This window comes from Sus scrofa, chromosome 4, assembly GCF_054392235.1.
Source record: "Sus scrofa isolate SSC_HxYL_T2T_F1_AM1 chromosome 4, Sscrofa_HxYL_maternal_Yorkshire_Landrace_v2.0, whole genome shotgun sequence".
Lineage (NCBI taxonomy): Eukaryota > Metazoa > Chordata > Mammalia > Artiodactyla > Suidae > Sus > Sus scrofa.
Window position 1 is genome coordinate 16,354,358 of NC_139386.1, and position 13,308 is coordinate 16,367,665.

The 13,308-nt window shown below is 41.2% G+C and overlaps 1 protein-coding gene across 50 annotated transcripts in view; it reads right to left on the minus strand.

Moving 5' to 3' along the window:
* Positions 1–13,308, minus strand: part of TBC1D31 (TBC1 domain family member 31) — a 72,842-nt gene that overhangs the window by 50,987 nt on the left and 8,547 nt on the right. For 33 of the 50 annotated variants that reach the window (XR_014843400.1, XR_014843402.1, XR_014843395.1 and 30 more), the window contains 2 exons: positions 11,452–11,567; positions 6,739–6,917 (listed from right to left, as the gene is read on the minus strand). Coding sequence is in view for 31 of the 50 variants with exons in the window: in XM_021088961.2 (XP_020944620.1) it covers positions 6,739–6,917; positions 11,452–11,567 (295 nt within the window). In the remaining 19 variants the exon portion in view is untranslated. Of the gene's footprint in view, positions 1–6,738; positions 6,918–6,995; positions 7,033–7,170; positions 7,361–11,451; positions 11,568–13,308 lie in introns of those variants that run through there. The other 17 variants (XR_014843396.1, XM_085021761.1, XM_013996507.3 and 14 more) reach the window with 3 other exon arrangements.

Sequence of the window (13,308 nt, forward strand, 5' to 3'; positions counted from 1 at the left end):
ACATTTCAACAGCCTTAAAAATATATTTCGTCTGGAGTTCCCTGGTGGTCTAGTGGTTAAGAATCTGGCATTGTCAGCTGTGACTCTGGTCACTGCTGTGGTGTGGGTTCAGTCTCTGGCCCCAGGAATTTGCATGTGCCACAGACATGGAACAAAAAACCTCTTCTGAACGAGTCAATCTGCTTCTAAGAGTTAATACTTTGGGAGAAAAAAGTCAGCAAAATGCTTTAAGATAAATGTGCATAAATGTTAAGTATTATTTATAAAAGCAAAAAGCTGAAAATACATAATCATATTTTATCAGATTCAATTTATCAAATGGGCAATTAGGTCTGAAGTTAGTAGCAAAGTTGAAAATGTCCTTTTATTCCCCAATTTCTATTGCATAAGCAGTAAACAATGCTCACTTTTGAGAACATAAAATTTTAATTAAAATTGACCAATTTTTTTTTTTTTTTTTTTTTTGGTCTTTTTGCCATTTCTAGGGCCGTTCCCATGGCATATGGAAGTTCCCAGGCTAGGGGTCTAATCGGAGCTGTAGCCGCCAGCCTACACCAGAGCCACAGTAACACAGGATGCGAGCCCCATCTGCAACCTACACCACAGCTCACGACAATACTGGAACCTTAACCTGCCAGGGATCGAACCTGCAACCTCGTGGTTCCTAGTCGGTTTTGTTAACCACTGCATCACGACGGGAACTCCAAAATTGACCAATATTTTATCATAAGAGTTTCAACGGCCTCAAATATAATTGTGTGTGTTGTGTGTCATCTATGTAAAATACACAAAGATAGGGAAGGAAGCAAAGAAAGAAAGAAAATGGAAAATATTCCTAACCTATCCTCTCAAAAGAGATCCCTGAAAATAGCCTGAGACATTTCACATGGTTTGATCATTACAGCTCTATTTACTCTTTTTTCCCCTTTTTTCCTCAATTCAGCTTTGGTTTTAATATTTTACTCCTCTTTTGAACCACAGGATCGTTATAATTCCTTTATACATATGTCTGCCCACAGGAAATTTACCCAGAGATATCGTGCGTGGGACTGACTCCAAACACTGCACAAAACTGAGCCAGAGATGGGCCAGACTCCACGCTGCCTTGGGATAAAGATCCTGTTGGTTTCTGAGAGGGCACGACTCAGTGCTGAGCACGACTGGAACTTGGTAGAGGTGCTCAGTAGGTATTTGCTGAACAAATGAATGAATGAACCCTCCTCTTACTGCGTTGGGATGGTATGTGTATGTTCATCCTTTTTCTTTCTTTCTTTTTAGGGCAGCACCTGCAGCATATGGAGGTTTCCAGGCTAGGGTCAAATCAGAGCCACAGCTGCCAGCCTATGCCCCAAAGCAACACAGGATCTGAGCCACGTCTGCGACTTACACCACAGCTCATGGCAACGACGGATCCTTAACCCACTGAGCGAGGCCAAGGATTGAACCCGCATTCTCATGGATACTAGACAGGTTTGTTCCCGATAAGCCACAAGGGGAACTACTCGATGTTCATCTCTAACATGTAACACTGAAATCTAGGTATTTCTTTTTTGAATCCTTTCTAGAACAGTCCCCCTAACGGCATTATAGCTTATTCTAACACTTTACATTTGAATCCGTCTTGTTGTTTTTACTGGTGTATCTTTACAAACTTTATTTTTAAAATATGTGACTGTTTCTGTGTTGGAAAGAGAGGGGCAGGGACTCACAGAGGAGGCAGAGCACCTTTGGGATCTGTTACCTTTATTCCAACCCCTATTTGTGACACACCTCCTTAACTGTACTGGCGTCAGAGGGAAGAGAGATGAGCTGCCCAGGCGAAAGCAGGATCAACCCTGCATCTACTGTGGCTCTCCCCAGTGTCACCAAAAATAATCGATCAGAAAGGCATCTATATGAAATACTGCAGCCTTGCAACTAATTTGTATTATTGTCACCCAGTCTATTACACACAGTTAGGAAATGATTCTATTAGTTACAATCAGGGATTGTAAGCCGTAATTTTCATAACAACAGTTGCAGGCCGTTATCATATACTGTTTTTCTCATATACGTATCTACTAGTAATCTTTTTTTTTTTTTTTTTTTTTTTTTTTACAATAATGCCTTAAAAAACCAGGCATACACACATATAGAATGCACCATGAAACATCCTGGTTAATTAGAACCATCTCCTAAGGATTAAAGCTAATAAGACTAAAAAAAAAATGCTAACTTGGCTACATCAGATGCTGATGCCCTTGCCTGATTCGGCATCCCCTGACTTTTGTCCTTGGCTCACATGTCAAAGACAATCTGGTAGACCTTTTGCCAACAGTTTCATCCTATTAGGATGATCTGTAATATGAAGGTCTCAAAGAATTTGCAATGAATACATTATAATCCACAATGAATGCATTACAACACTGTTTCAAATCCGATGTCAAGAAAGCGACCTGAAATTTTCATTATAATTAGCAATATTTTTCTAGAAAAGTAATAAAGTTTACTCCTACTGGGAGAAGCAAAAGCTTAAAAGTTAATGAGCATCAGCTGCTATTTTGAGGAATGGCTGTGATAGATTATTGCCTACATGATTATTCATTACTAGATTTGTGATTTTAATTGCAAGATTTTAATGATTATAAAATTGTTCCTAATGAATCATGTCATTATTTAGATAGTGTCATCTCCTGACAAACATAAAATGCTTAGGGGAAAAAAATCAAAAGCACTAACAAAATACACTTTTTGAGGGCTGTCTACAGTTTTTCCTTACAAAATATGAAAATCCTAGGCTTTCCAATTCACTTTTTTTTTTTGGTCTTTTTGCCTTTTCTTGAGCCGCTCCTGCGGCATATTGGAGGTTCCCAGGCTAGGGGTCCAACTGGAGCTGTAGCTGCCAGCCTACACCAGGGCCACAGCAACGCAGGAGCTGAGCTGTGTCTGCAACCTACACCACAGCTCACGGCAATGCCAGATCGTTAACCCACTGAGCAAGGCCAGGGATCAAACCCACAACCTCATGGTTCCTAGTCGGATTCGTTAACCACTGCACCACAATGGGAACTCCCTAATTCACTTTTGAGAGGTATGCGAGTTCAAAGTTTCAAGAGTTCATGATAGTAACAGGAGCAAATTAAAGACAAATGTACAACTCAGCAAAAATTGAGTGAGTGCCCACTGTTTACAGAGACAATAAGTTCCGTAGCACTATGAAATGTTTTCTGATACCCGTCACGAAACCTTTTCTAATAGACACCGAACCACCATCAGAAACCCCAGGATTTGTTCCAAAATCTCTAAATAAAGAGCTGAATATCCTACCTCCAAGTATTAACAAAAGAATCAAAATCTACCAATTTGAAGAAATGTAATTGGTTTCCCTGAGAGGCGGCATGGTGTAATGGAGGGACCTCAGGGTAAAACAAGCTAGGGTTCAAAACTGCGACTCTGGAGTTCCCTTCATGGCTCAGTGGTTAATGAATCTGACTAGGACCCACGAGGATGAGGTTTTGATCCCTGGCCTTGCTCAGTGGGTTAATAAGGATCTGGTGTGGCTGTGAGCTGTGGTGTAGGTGTAGGTCGCAGATGAGGCTCGGATCCGGTGCTGCTGTGGCTGTGGCTGGCAGCTATAGCTCTGATTTGACCCCGAGCCTGGGAACCTCCATATGCTGCGGGTGGAATCCTAAAAAGGGAAAAAAAAAAAAAAAAAAAAGATAAAACTGCAACTCTTTCATAAGCTATGTGACACTGAGTAAGTTGCTTAAATGTTTCTGAAGTTGTTTCCCCAGCCGTAAAATGAGGTAAACAGTACCTACCTTTTAGAATGATTTAAAAAATAACAATGTGGTACATACACAAAGTACTTACTCAACAACTGGTATCCATTACTATTAATGCTAATTACTGAGTCTATTAGATACAAAAAACAGTGGAAAAAGGATGGAGTGGTAAACTCTTTAAAAATGTTTTAAAGGGAGTTCCCGTCATGGCGCAGTGGTTAACGAATCCGACTAGGAACCATGAGGTTGCGGGTTCAGTCCCTGCCCTTGCTCAGTGGGTTAAGGATCCAGCGTTGCCGTGAGCTGTGGTGTAGGTCGCAGACGCGGCTCGGATCCTGCGTTGCTGTGCCTCTGGCGTAGGCTGGCAGCTACAGTTCCGATTAGACCCCTAGCCTGGGAACCTCCATATGCCGAGGGAGCGGCCCAAGAAATGGCAAAAAAAAAAAAAAAAAAAAAAAAAAAGATTAGTTTACAATTATTTCCTATTTTCTAAAGAATAAACCAGGAGTGACAACCATCTGACCCACTTCCAGTGGTTCAGGAGAGAAGAATGGTTTTTACATTTTAAAATGATTTCATTTTAGATGGTTATGTAAGTACACACATAATATCCTCAATTTTGCTCTTGGCCAACAAAACCAAACTGAAAAATTTGCCAGTAATTTATGACTAGGATGTTCTATCATTTTAAAACAATATACTTCCATGTACACTGTACATACATTTACAACATTTTTATTCTACGGCTAACATTTGGAATCCTATATATATATGTATTTTTCGGCATGTACCAATAGTTTATTCCATTTTATTACTGAGTAGTAGTCCACTGTATGGATACACTATAGTTTGTTTCTCCACTTACCTGTTGATGAAACTTTGGGAATCCTGTTTTTATACTAAAATGTCTGAATGACCATGAAAGGCTAAAATTACCAACTATTCATGGTAAAAACGACAGATGGCTTGTATGTCATTGTTTCATAACTGTTTCCACTGTGGGTTCAACCTTCAATGCTCTTGTTTTACATTTTTTTATGGCCGCACCTGTGGCATATGAAAGTGCCCAGGCCACACCTCTTCAGTGACACAAGGGAGCCACTGCAGTCAGGTTCTTAACACTCTGCCACAGCAGGAACTCCTCAATGCTCTCTTCTTTAGAATTTAAAATTTAAGCATTAAAGCAATTGACGAAAAAGACTAAGACATTTGGCCTAAATACCTGGTGAAGAAACTGTTGATAACCTTTATCTTTTTAAAATTATTAATAAGTCTGGGATTTCCATGGAAACTACAAAATACAATTTTTTTTTTTTTTTTTTTTTGTCTTTGTGCTTTTTTTCTTGAGCTGCTCCTGCAGCATATGGAGGTTCCCAGGCTAGGGGTCCAATCGGAGCTGTAGCCATGGGCCTATGCCAGAGCCATAGCAATGCAGGATCCAAGCCGCGTCAGCAACCCACACCACAGCTCACAACAAAGCCAGATCCTTAACCCACTGAGCAAGGCCACATAATGAACCCAAAACCTCATGGTTCCTAGTCAGATTCGTTAACCACTGTGTCAAGATGGGAACTCCCAAAGTACATTTTTGATTGACATACATTGCTAGCTATTCATTCACGTTAACAACCAAGAAATTAAAAGCAATACACTAAGTATTATATAACCTGAAGCAAAATAATTACACAGGAGACAGACAATCCTGAAAACAGAATTTAGCTAATCAAGTAGGGAAAAAACCTTAAAATGTTTTTTTTTTTTTTTAAAGTGATATGTATACAATGGAATACTGATCAGCCATAAAAAGGAACTAATAGAGTTGCCGTCATGGCTCAGTGGGAAATCTGACTAGGAACCATGTGGTTGTGGGTTCAATCTCTGGCCTTATTCAGTGGGTTAAGGATCTGGTGTTGCTGTGAGCAGTGGTATGGGTCGCAGACGCGGCTCAGATCCCACGTTGCTGTGGCTCTGGTGTAGGCCTGCAGCTACAGCTCTGATTAGCCCCCTAGCCTGGGAACCTCCATGTACCAAAGGTATGGCCATAGAAAAAAGACAAAAAAGACAAAAAAAAAAAAAAGGCAACTAGTGATACATAATAGCAAGAATGAATCTCAAAAACAATATGCTGAATGATAAAAGCTTTACACATACTATTTATTACTGACTAGCTCTGTTTAGGTGAAATTTTAGAACAGGTAAAACTAACCTACAGGAAAAACATCCTAGTAGTGCTTACCTAGAAAGGATATAATGGAACTTTCTGGAATATAATGATAGGTCTGCACATGTTCCAAAAGTGTGTTTGTCAAACTGAACAAATGAACACTTAAGATTTATCCATTATATGCAAATTTTATATCAACAATTAAATGCAATTAAATGTAGGTGTAAGCATTTATGCGCAAGTATAGTGATGTCTGCAATATACGTAAAATGCAAAAAAAAAAAGAGGAATTAATCAATAGAGGGACAGAAAAATGGATAGATCGATGATACAGCTTAGTAATATATAAGTACAGTACAGTTTAGAAGGATCTAAATCATGGGTATACATCTGTTTAACTCTTACAAATCTGCTGTATGTTTAAAATTTTTCAAACGAGAATGCTGGGTTGAAAAAATGAATCAAGAGTTCCCTGGTGGCTCAGTGGGTTAAGGTTCCAGTGTTGTCACTGCTGTGGAGTGGGTTTAATCCCTGGCATGGGTACTTTTGTATGCCATGGGTATAGTCAAAGAAAAGAGAAAAGATATAAACCAAACAGCTAAATAAAAACTATCACTTAAGTTGAAGTCACAAACTTTTAATTAAAAAAATAAGCTTTTTTTCATTAAAAAAAAAAATAATCCTTGCTGAGTTATGAGAACACAGCAAAGTGGGACAAAGCAAATCATGACTCATAACATCTGCATCCTGCTGATGGAGAAAACCAGCCTGAGAAACACAGCGGACCAAGATGTCCCCCTCTTCACTGACCTTTTGAATACCCACAGACTGCAGGATATTCAGCTTTCTTTTTCTCTGGAAGGTATCCAAGTCCCACAGCTGTGCTGTATCAGAGGACGAAGTGATGGCGTATCTCCCCGAGGCGTGCACGGAGATGGAAAACACGGAAGATTCGTGTCCTCTCATCCAGCTAACCAGCTCCTTGGTGACTGCGGGGAAAAGGAAAGTTACACGAGTAAAGCCCCATATTTCATCCAAGAACGGATCCAACGACAGCTAGGTCTTACGTGAGGCCCCTCCGTCTCCATTAGCATCCAGAAAACTGGAGCCTGTGGCTCGGTGGTAAAGAGCACTGCAGGATGTGTTAGTAACACACAGCAAGGAAGGAGGAGATGAGGCCAAAAAAGGGCTTAACAACAGCCTTGAATGTGTGTGCTATGGAGTCTGGGCTTTCTCTTGTACCAGCTTTATGTAGGAGAATACTGTATCTCATCTGTTTCAGGAAGAGCGCTTTGAAGATACGGCAGATATACTAGAAAGGAGGACGAGATTACAAAACGAGGAGATGAGCTGCTGCTGCAACAATCCAGGCAGGAGATAGGAGGGTCTATGCTAAGAATGCAGCCTTGAAGGAAGGAACAAATTCAAGAGCTACAAGGGGGAAAAAAAAAAAAAAAAATCAAAGGATTCAGGGATTCAATAGAGAAGCTGAGACTCAGTGGCTGCTGTTAAGTTGTATAAACAGGTGGTGAGTCTACAACCTGATGTAAACACATAAGGAGGAACAGACTTAGCACTGTGAGGAGATAAAAAATCAGGCTTTTAAAACTGATTTTTTTTTTTTTTTTTTGGTCTTTTTAGGGCTATACCTACGGCATACGGAGGTTCCCAGGCTGGGGGCTGAATCAATTATAGCTGCTGGCCTATGCCACAGCCACAGCCAAGTGGGATCCAAGCTGCGTCTGTGACCTACACCACAGCTAATGGCAACACTGGATCCTTAAGCCACTGAGCGAAGCCAAGGATTGAACCTGCAACCTCATGGTTACTAGTTGGGTTCGTTAACCACAGAGCCACGACGGGAACTCCTTAAAATTGACTCTGAGGTGTGTGTGTGACATACAAATAGAGAAAACAGTCTGGTAGAAAAAACATCCAAACCTCTTCATGGTAATCACTGATAGGTAGTGAAATTGTATGTGATTTTCATTTTCTTGTTACATTTTTCTGTGTTCCAAGTTTTCTATCTATGGTAGGCATGATTTACTTTGATGATCAATTTTTTCCCCCTCTGGAAAGATGGAACTCAGAAGAGTCAGAAAGCAAGATGTCAATCTGGGAAACATTAAGATACAAGGAAGGTCAAAACTGAAGAGGAACAGATAAACCCTTAGGAAGGGAGGAGTGGCTTTCAAACACCAGTCTGAAGTCTGGCATGACTTAATGATCAATTTTTCCTTAGCCTTCAGTGAAATGAGAAAACTAAAGAAAATGCAATGAGCTTTTCATAAAGCTTAATTTAAAAGCACTACCTTTCAGGGAGTTCCCGCTGTGGTGCATGGGAACAAATCCAACTAATACCCATGAGAATGCAGGTTCGATTCCTGGCCTCGATCAGTGGGTTGGGGATCTGGCGTTGCTTCGAGCTGTGGTATAGGTCACAGACGCAGCTCAGATCCCACGTTGCTGTGGTGTAGGACGGCAGCTGTGCTCCAATTTAAGCCCTAGCCTAGGAACTTTCATATGCCACGGGTGTGGCTCTAAAAAGCTAATAAACAATAAAAGTATACCTTTTAATTCATCCTATCCTTCTATGTTTAAAAAAAACCCTTGCTGGAGTTCCTGCTGTGGCGCAATGGGATTGGCAGTGTCTCTGCAGCACGCAGGTTCCATCCCCGGTCAGCACAGTGGGTTAAAGGATCCAGCGTTGCTGCCACCGTTGCATGTAGGTCACAACTGCGGCCTTGGATCTGATCCCTGGTCCAGGAACTCCATATACCACAGGGAAGCAAAAAAAAAAAAAAAAAAAAAAGCACACAACCCAAAGAAGCCCTTGTTTTATGAAATGAGGTTACATTTTTTTTTCCCAATGTAAAACTAATTAGCAAGTCAATTAGCAAAATTAAAAGCTGACAGCCTATGTCATTTTCTCAACTTTTTCTTTTTAATTGAGTCAAATATCCAAAAGTCTAGGGACCACGAAAAGCACCCAGAAGAGAGACTACGAAGAAGCAGTCCAGAAAAGTAGAACCAAGAGAGGTAACAGTAGAAAGTAAAGTCTTGAAGTTACCTAAAGTGTTAAAAGCTACAGAGAAATAAAATGCAAAGGATGAAGAGCATTTACACAACCAGCGGTTACTCAAGACCTCGGAGATCCACGTCTTGGGAGACGGAGTAGGGGAAGCAAGAGCCAGAACCCAGGGAGGGAGGCTGCGGAGGCGGAGACAACATCTAAGGACGGGGCTTCCTTTGGGGGGTTTTGCTAAGACAGAAGAGACTAAAGAAGGATAAAACTAAGAGGAGAGAAGAGAATGGACGGAATCCAAGGAAAGCAATCACAGACGAATTTAAGACTTTGTTTTTCAGAATTTCTGTGGTAGCAGTGTTTGTAATGCCAAAAACTGGAAACATCGATAGGTAATAAATTAATTACGGTATTGCAAACATCCAGAGTAGAATAGTACTGATTTTAAATATACAAATTTTTTTCCCGTTGTGGCACAGCAGAAACGAATCTGCCTAGTAACCATGAGGTTGCAAGCTCAACCCCTAGTCTTGCTCAGTGGGTTAAGGATTTGGCATTGTCATGAGCTGTGGTGTAGTTCGAAGACGTGGCTCAGATCCCGTGTTGCTGCGGCTGTGGTGTAGGCCAGCGGCTACAGCTCAGATTTGACCCATATGCCGAGGGTGTGGCCCTAAAAAGCAATATACATATGAATTTTTAATGGAGTAAGAAAATGATTCAATATAAATGGGATGATCAGGTATTTGTTAGAATATAAAAAAGGTATGGGCATAGGAAACAGATTGGAAAGATCAGTCCCTGTTATAAAAACACTGACTGTCTCTGGGCACTATTGAGGGTTGATGCTTTTTCCTTCTGGACGTACAGTGAGAGGGTAGGAGTGATTAAGAGCAGGGACCCTGCAGCTTGACTCCTGGATCAGGAATCCTGGCTCCACTGCTTACCAAGTTGTGGGATCTTGGTCAAGTTACTTCTGTGCCTCAGTTTCCTCATCTGCAAAATGGGCCTAATAATGGTATCCATCTCTGTGGTTATTATGACAATTAAAATTAACATGCATAAAATAAGTTATAAACTTTCTATATACTTTAACACACTGGTTAGTAATGGTTACATTACTAAGAAAAAACAATGAAGTCGAGTTTTTTCTTTAGTTTGCAGAACTCAAGGTGCTCTATTAAAAAATATGACGTGGTATGAAACACATAGGTTATAGTAAAACAAAAAACAAAAAAACAAAACCTATTTATTCTTATATCTGTGTAGCAAGGAATTTGGCCTTGAAAGAGTGGTCTGGCCTTTGCTCAGGCTCCAAGGAGGCAACCTCTAAACTGTTGGCATTTCCCCAGTAGTAGGCGTGTCTTTGTAATTCATGGCAGGTCCCTGGGCAAGAGCAGATGGTTTATACGAAGGAGAGAACCTCAAAGTGGGGCCTGGCCACAACTGAAAGACCAACTACGGGAGTGATTAGAAGCCTGGGATTTGGGCCACGTGATATCCAGAGAAAAGGAGGGCTGGAAACTGAGTTCAACCAAACGGGCAATAATCCAATCAAGCCCATGTAGTGGAGCCTCAATAAACACTCTGGACGTCAGAGCCTGGGTCAATTTTCCAGTTGGGCAATACTCAGCATGCCTGGCCACACACTGATGTGGGAAGGTAATGTGCTTCCTGAGCACAATAGAAGCTTCTCTTTAGGCAGACTCCCAGATTCCACCCTATAAGTCTCTTCTTTCGGCTGGTTTTATATTTTGCATCTTTTCCCTACATTACAACTATAACCACAGAAACACAGATGAACATAGATCATAAACCAGGCCCTGTTATAAAAACACAGTGAAGTACGTCAGAAAGAGAAAGAAAATACCGCGTGATGTCATTTATATGTGGCTAAAAAGGGGCACAAATGAACTTATCTATGAAATAGAAACATTCACAGACATAGAGAACAGACCTGTGGCTGCCAAGGGGGAGTGGGGTGAGGGAGAGATGGACTGGGAGTCTAGCAGGGACAGATGCCAACTATTTTATAGGGAATGGGTAAACGACAAGGTCCTACTCCATAGCACAGGGAACTATACTCAATATCCTGTGATAAACCATAATGGAAAATATGACAATATGTGTGCGTGTGTGTGTGTGTGTGTGTGCATCTCTCTGAATCACTTCACTGTACAGCAGAAATGAATACAATATTATAAATCAACGATACTTCAATAAAATAAATTAAAAACAATTATAACCATAGCCCAGTGCTTCCTGGAATTCTGTGAGTCATTCTAGTGATTCTCAAACCTGCAGGTAGTTGTGGGGACCCTGAATTTGTAGCCAGCTGATCTGATGTGAGGATGGTCCCGAGCCCCCAAATCTGTGGCCAGTGTCTCCAGTGAGGGCTGTCTTGTAGGGTCTGCTCCCTCAGACTGCACAGATTAGCCAACTCCTTGGGGTACGTCTGTCTATATTTCACTCTGCTTCAAAAGATAAATAGGGCTTCTTACCTGTATCGAAACATTTAATAGAATAATCAGCTAATGCCACAAGGAATTCAGACTTCCTATGAAGATTAAAGGCCAGAGCTGTGCAGGCTTGTGCTGTTCGCTGAACAAGATTAAACCTATTAAGAGATCACTGCATTAGTATCAGAAAGTCTTCCAATAATCATAAAATTGCATGTTGGAGGAGTCCTTAGAGAGGAAGAAAGTGAAACCCAGAAAAATGAGCTCTCATTTTGGCAGGACAAAAAAACAGATTACTCAGAAAGCCACTACAGAGACTCTCAACCAGAGTTATGGATATAAAAAGAAAAGGACAGTTTCCCTCGTGGCTCAGTGGTTAACAAACCCAACCAGGATCCATGAGGATGAGGGTTCACTCCCTGGCCTTGCTCAGTGGGTTAGGGATCTGCTGTTGCCATAAGCCATGGTGTAGGCTGCAGATTCGGCCTAGATCCCACGTAGCTGTGGCTGTGGTGTAGGCTGGCAGCTGTAGCTTTGATTCGGCTCTTAGCCCAGGAACTTCCATATGTTGCAGGTACGGTCCTAAAGAGCAAAATAATAATAATTTAAAAATAAAATAAAAAGGACAAAGGGAGGAGTCAGGGAAAGGCTTGGTGACACATTGAACAAGGGGTGAAGAAGGAGGAGTCAGCAATTCCTCACATGTGAAGATGTCCCATAAAGCTGCTGTAATGGTTAATGCAATGATACATGATGATTAAATAAAATAATGTTATGTTTAGTGATCAGCAGAGTGCTTGGCACAGAGGTAGAGTTTAATTTACCACAAAGATTTCAAGCTTAGGCAAAAAAGGAACAAGTATGGGGGCAGGAAATAATAATTCTGGTTTTAAATACATAGAGTTTAAGGCCTCTGAAAAATATTAGAGCTGTGCTGTCCACAAGAAATATAATGCGGGCCACATGCACAATTTAAAATTTTCTAGAAGCCCCATTTAAAAAAGTAAAAAGAAACCAATAAAATTAATCTTGACATATTTACTTAATTCACTGTGTACCTAAAGTATTATTTCGACATTTAATCAGTAAAAAAATTATTAGAGAGATTTTACATTCTTCTTTTGTCACAGTAAGTCTTTAAAACCCAGTGTGTATCTTACACGAACAACACATCCCAATTTCAACCAGCCACTCTCAAGGGCTGAAGAATGACATGCAGTTGGTGGCCACTGCATGACACTGCCCACTCTAGAGGCTCCCTGGTTGGTGGCAGAAGCAGATCTGAGTTGACAGTGTCACGTGGCAGTTGAAGCCTGAGGCTCTGGTGGTGGTGAGACTATTAAAGAAACACCTGCAATAAGGAAGGGAGGAGCCCAGGGGCAGGTGCCTGACCAGCCCAACAGTAAGGGGGCAGATACTGGAAAAAGAGTCAGCAAAGCGAGGGGGGAAATGATCAGAGAGGTAGAAAAGTCAGGAAAGAGTTGGACCTTGAAGTAAAAGGGAAAAAAAAAAGGAAGACAAGAGGGTTTAGTAAGAGGAGAACTGAAAAGAGACCATTCGATCAGCCAATTAGGAAGATTCTGAGGGAGTCCACTGTAGTGGGCTTTCGAAACACATGGGCCTGATTGCAGGGCACAGATCCGCCACTTACTCCCCTGCTCAGATGTGAGTAGTCACAGGAAGAGAAGGGACAGTGGACGGAATAAAAAAGAGGAACACTCACGGTGCAAAGTCCCAAGGGCCGCTGTGGAAGATTAGAGATTAGCAGGGAAAGAAATGAGGCCACCTATTTTTATCGATCAAGTGGCAAAGAGTTAGGGATGGTTGAACTTACAGATCTGTTTGAGGTTGTGGTCAGGGAGAAGGAAGGGAAGCTTGAGGGTGCCTGTATTCTCAAGA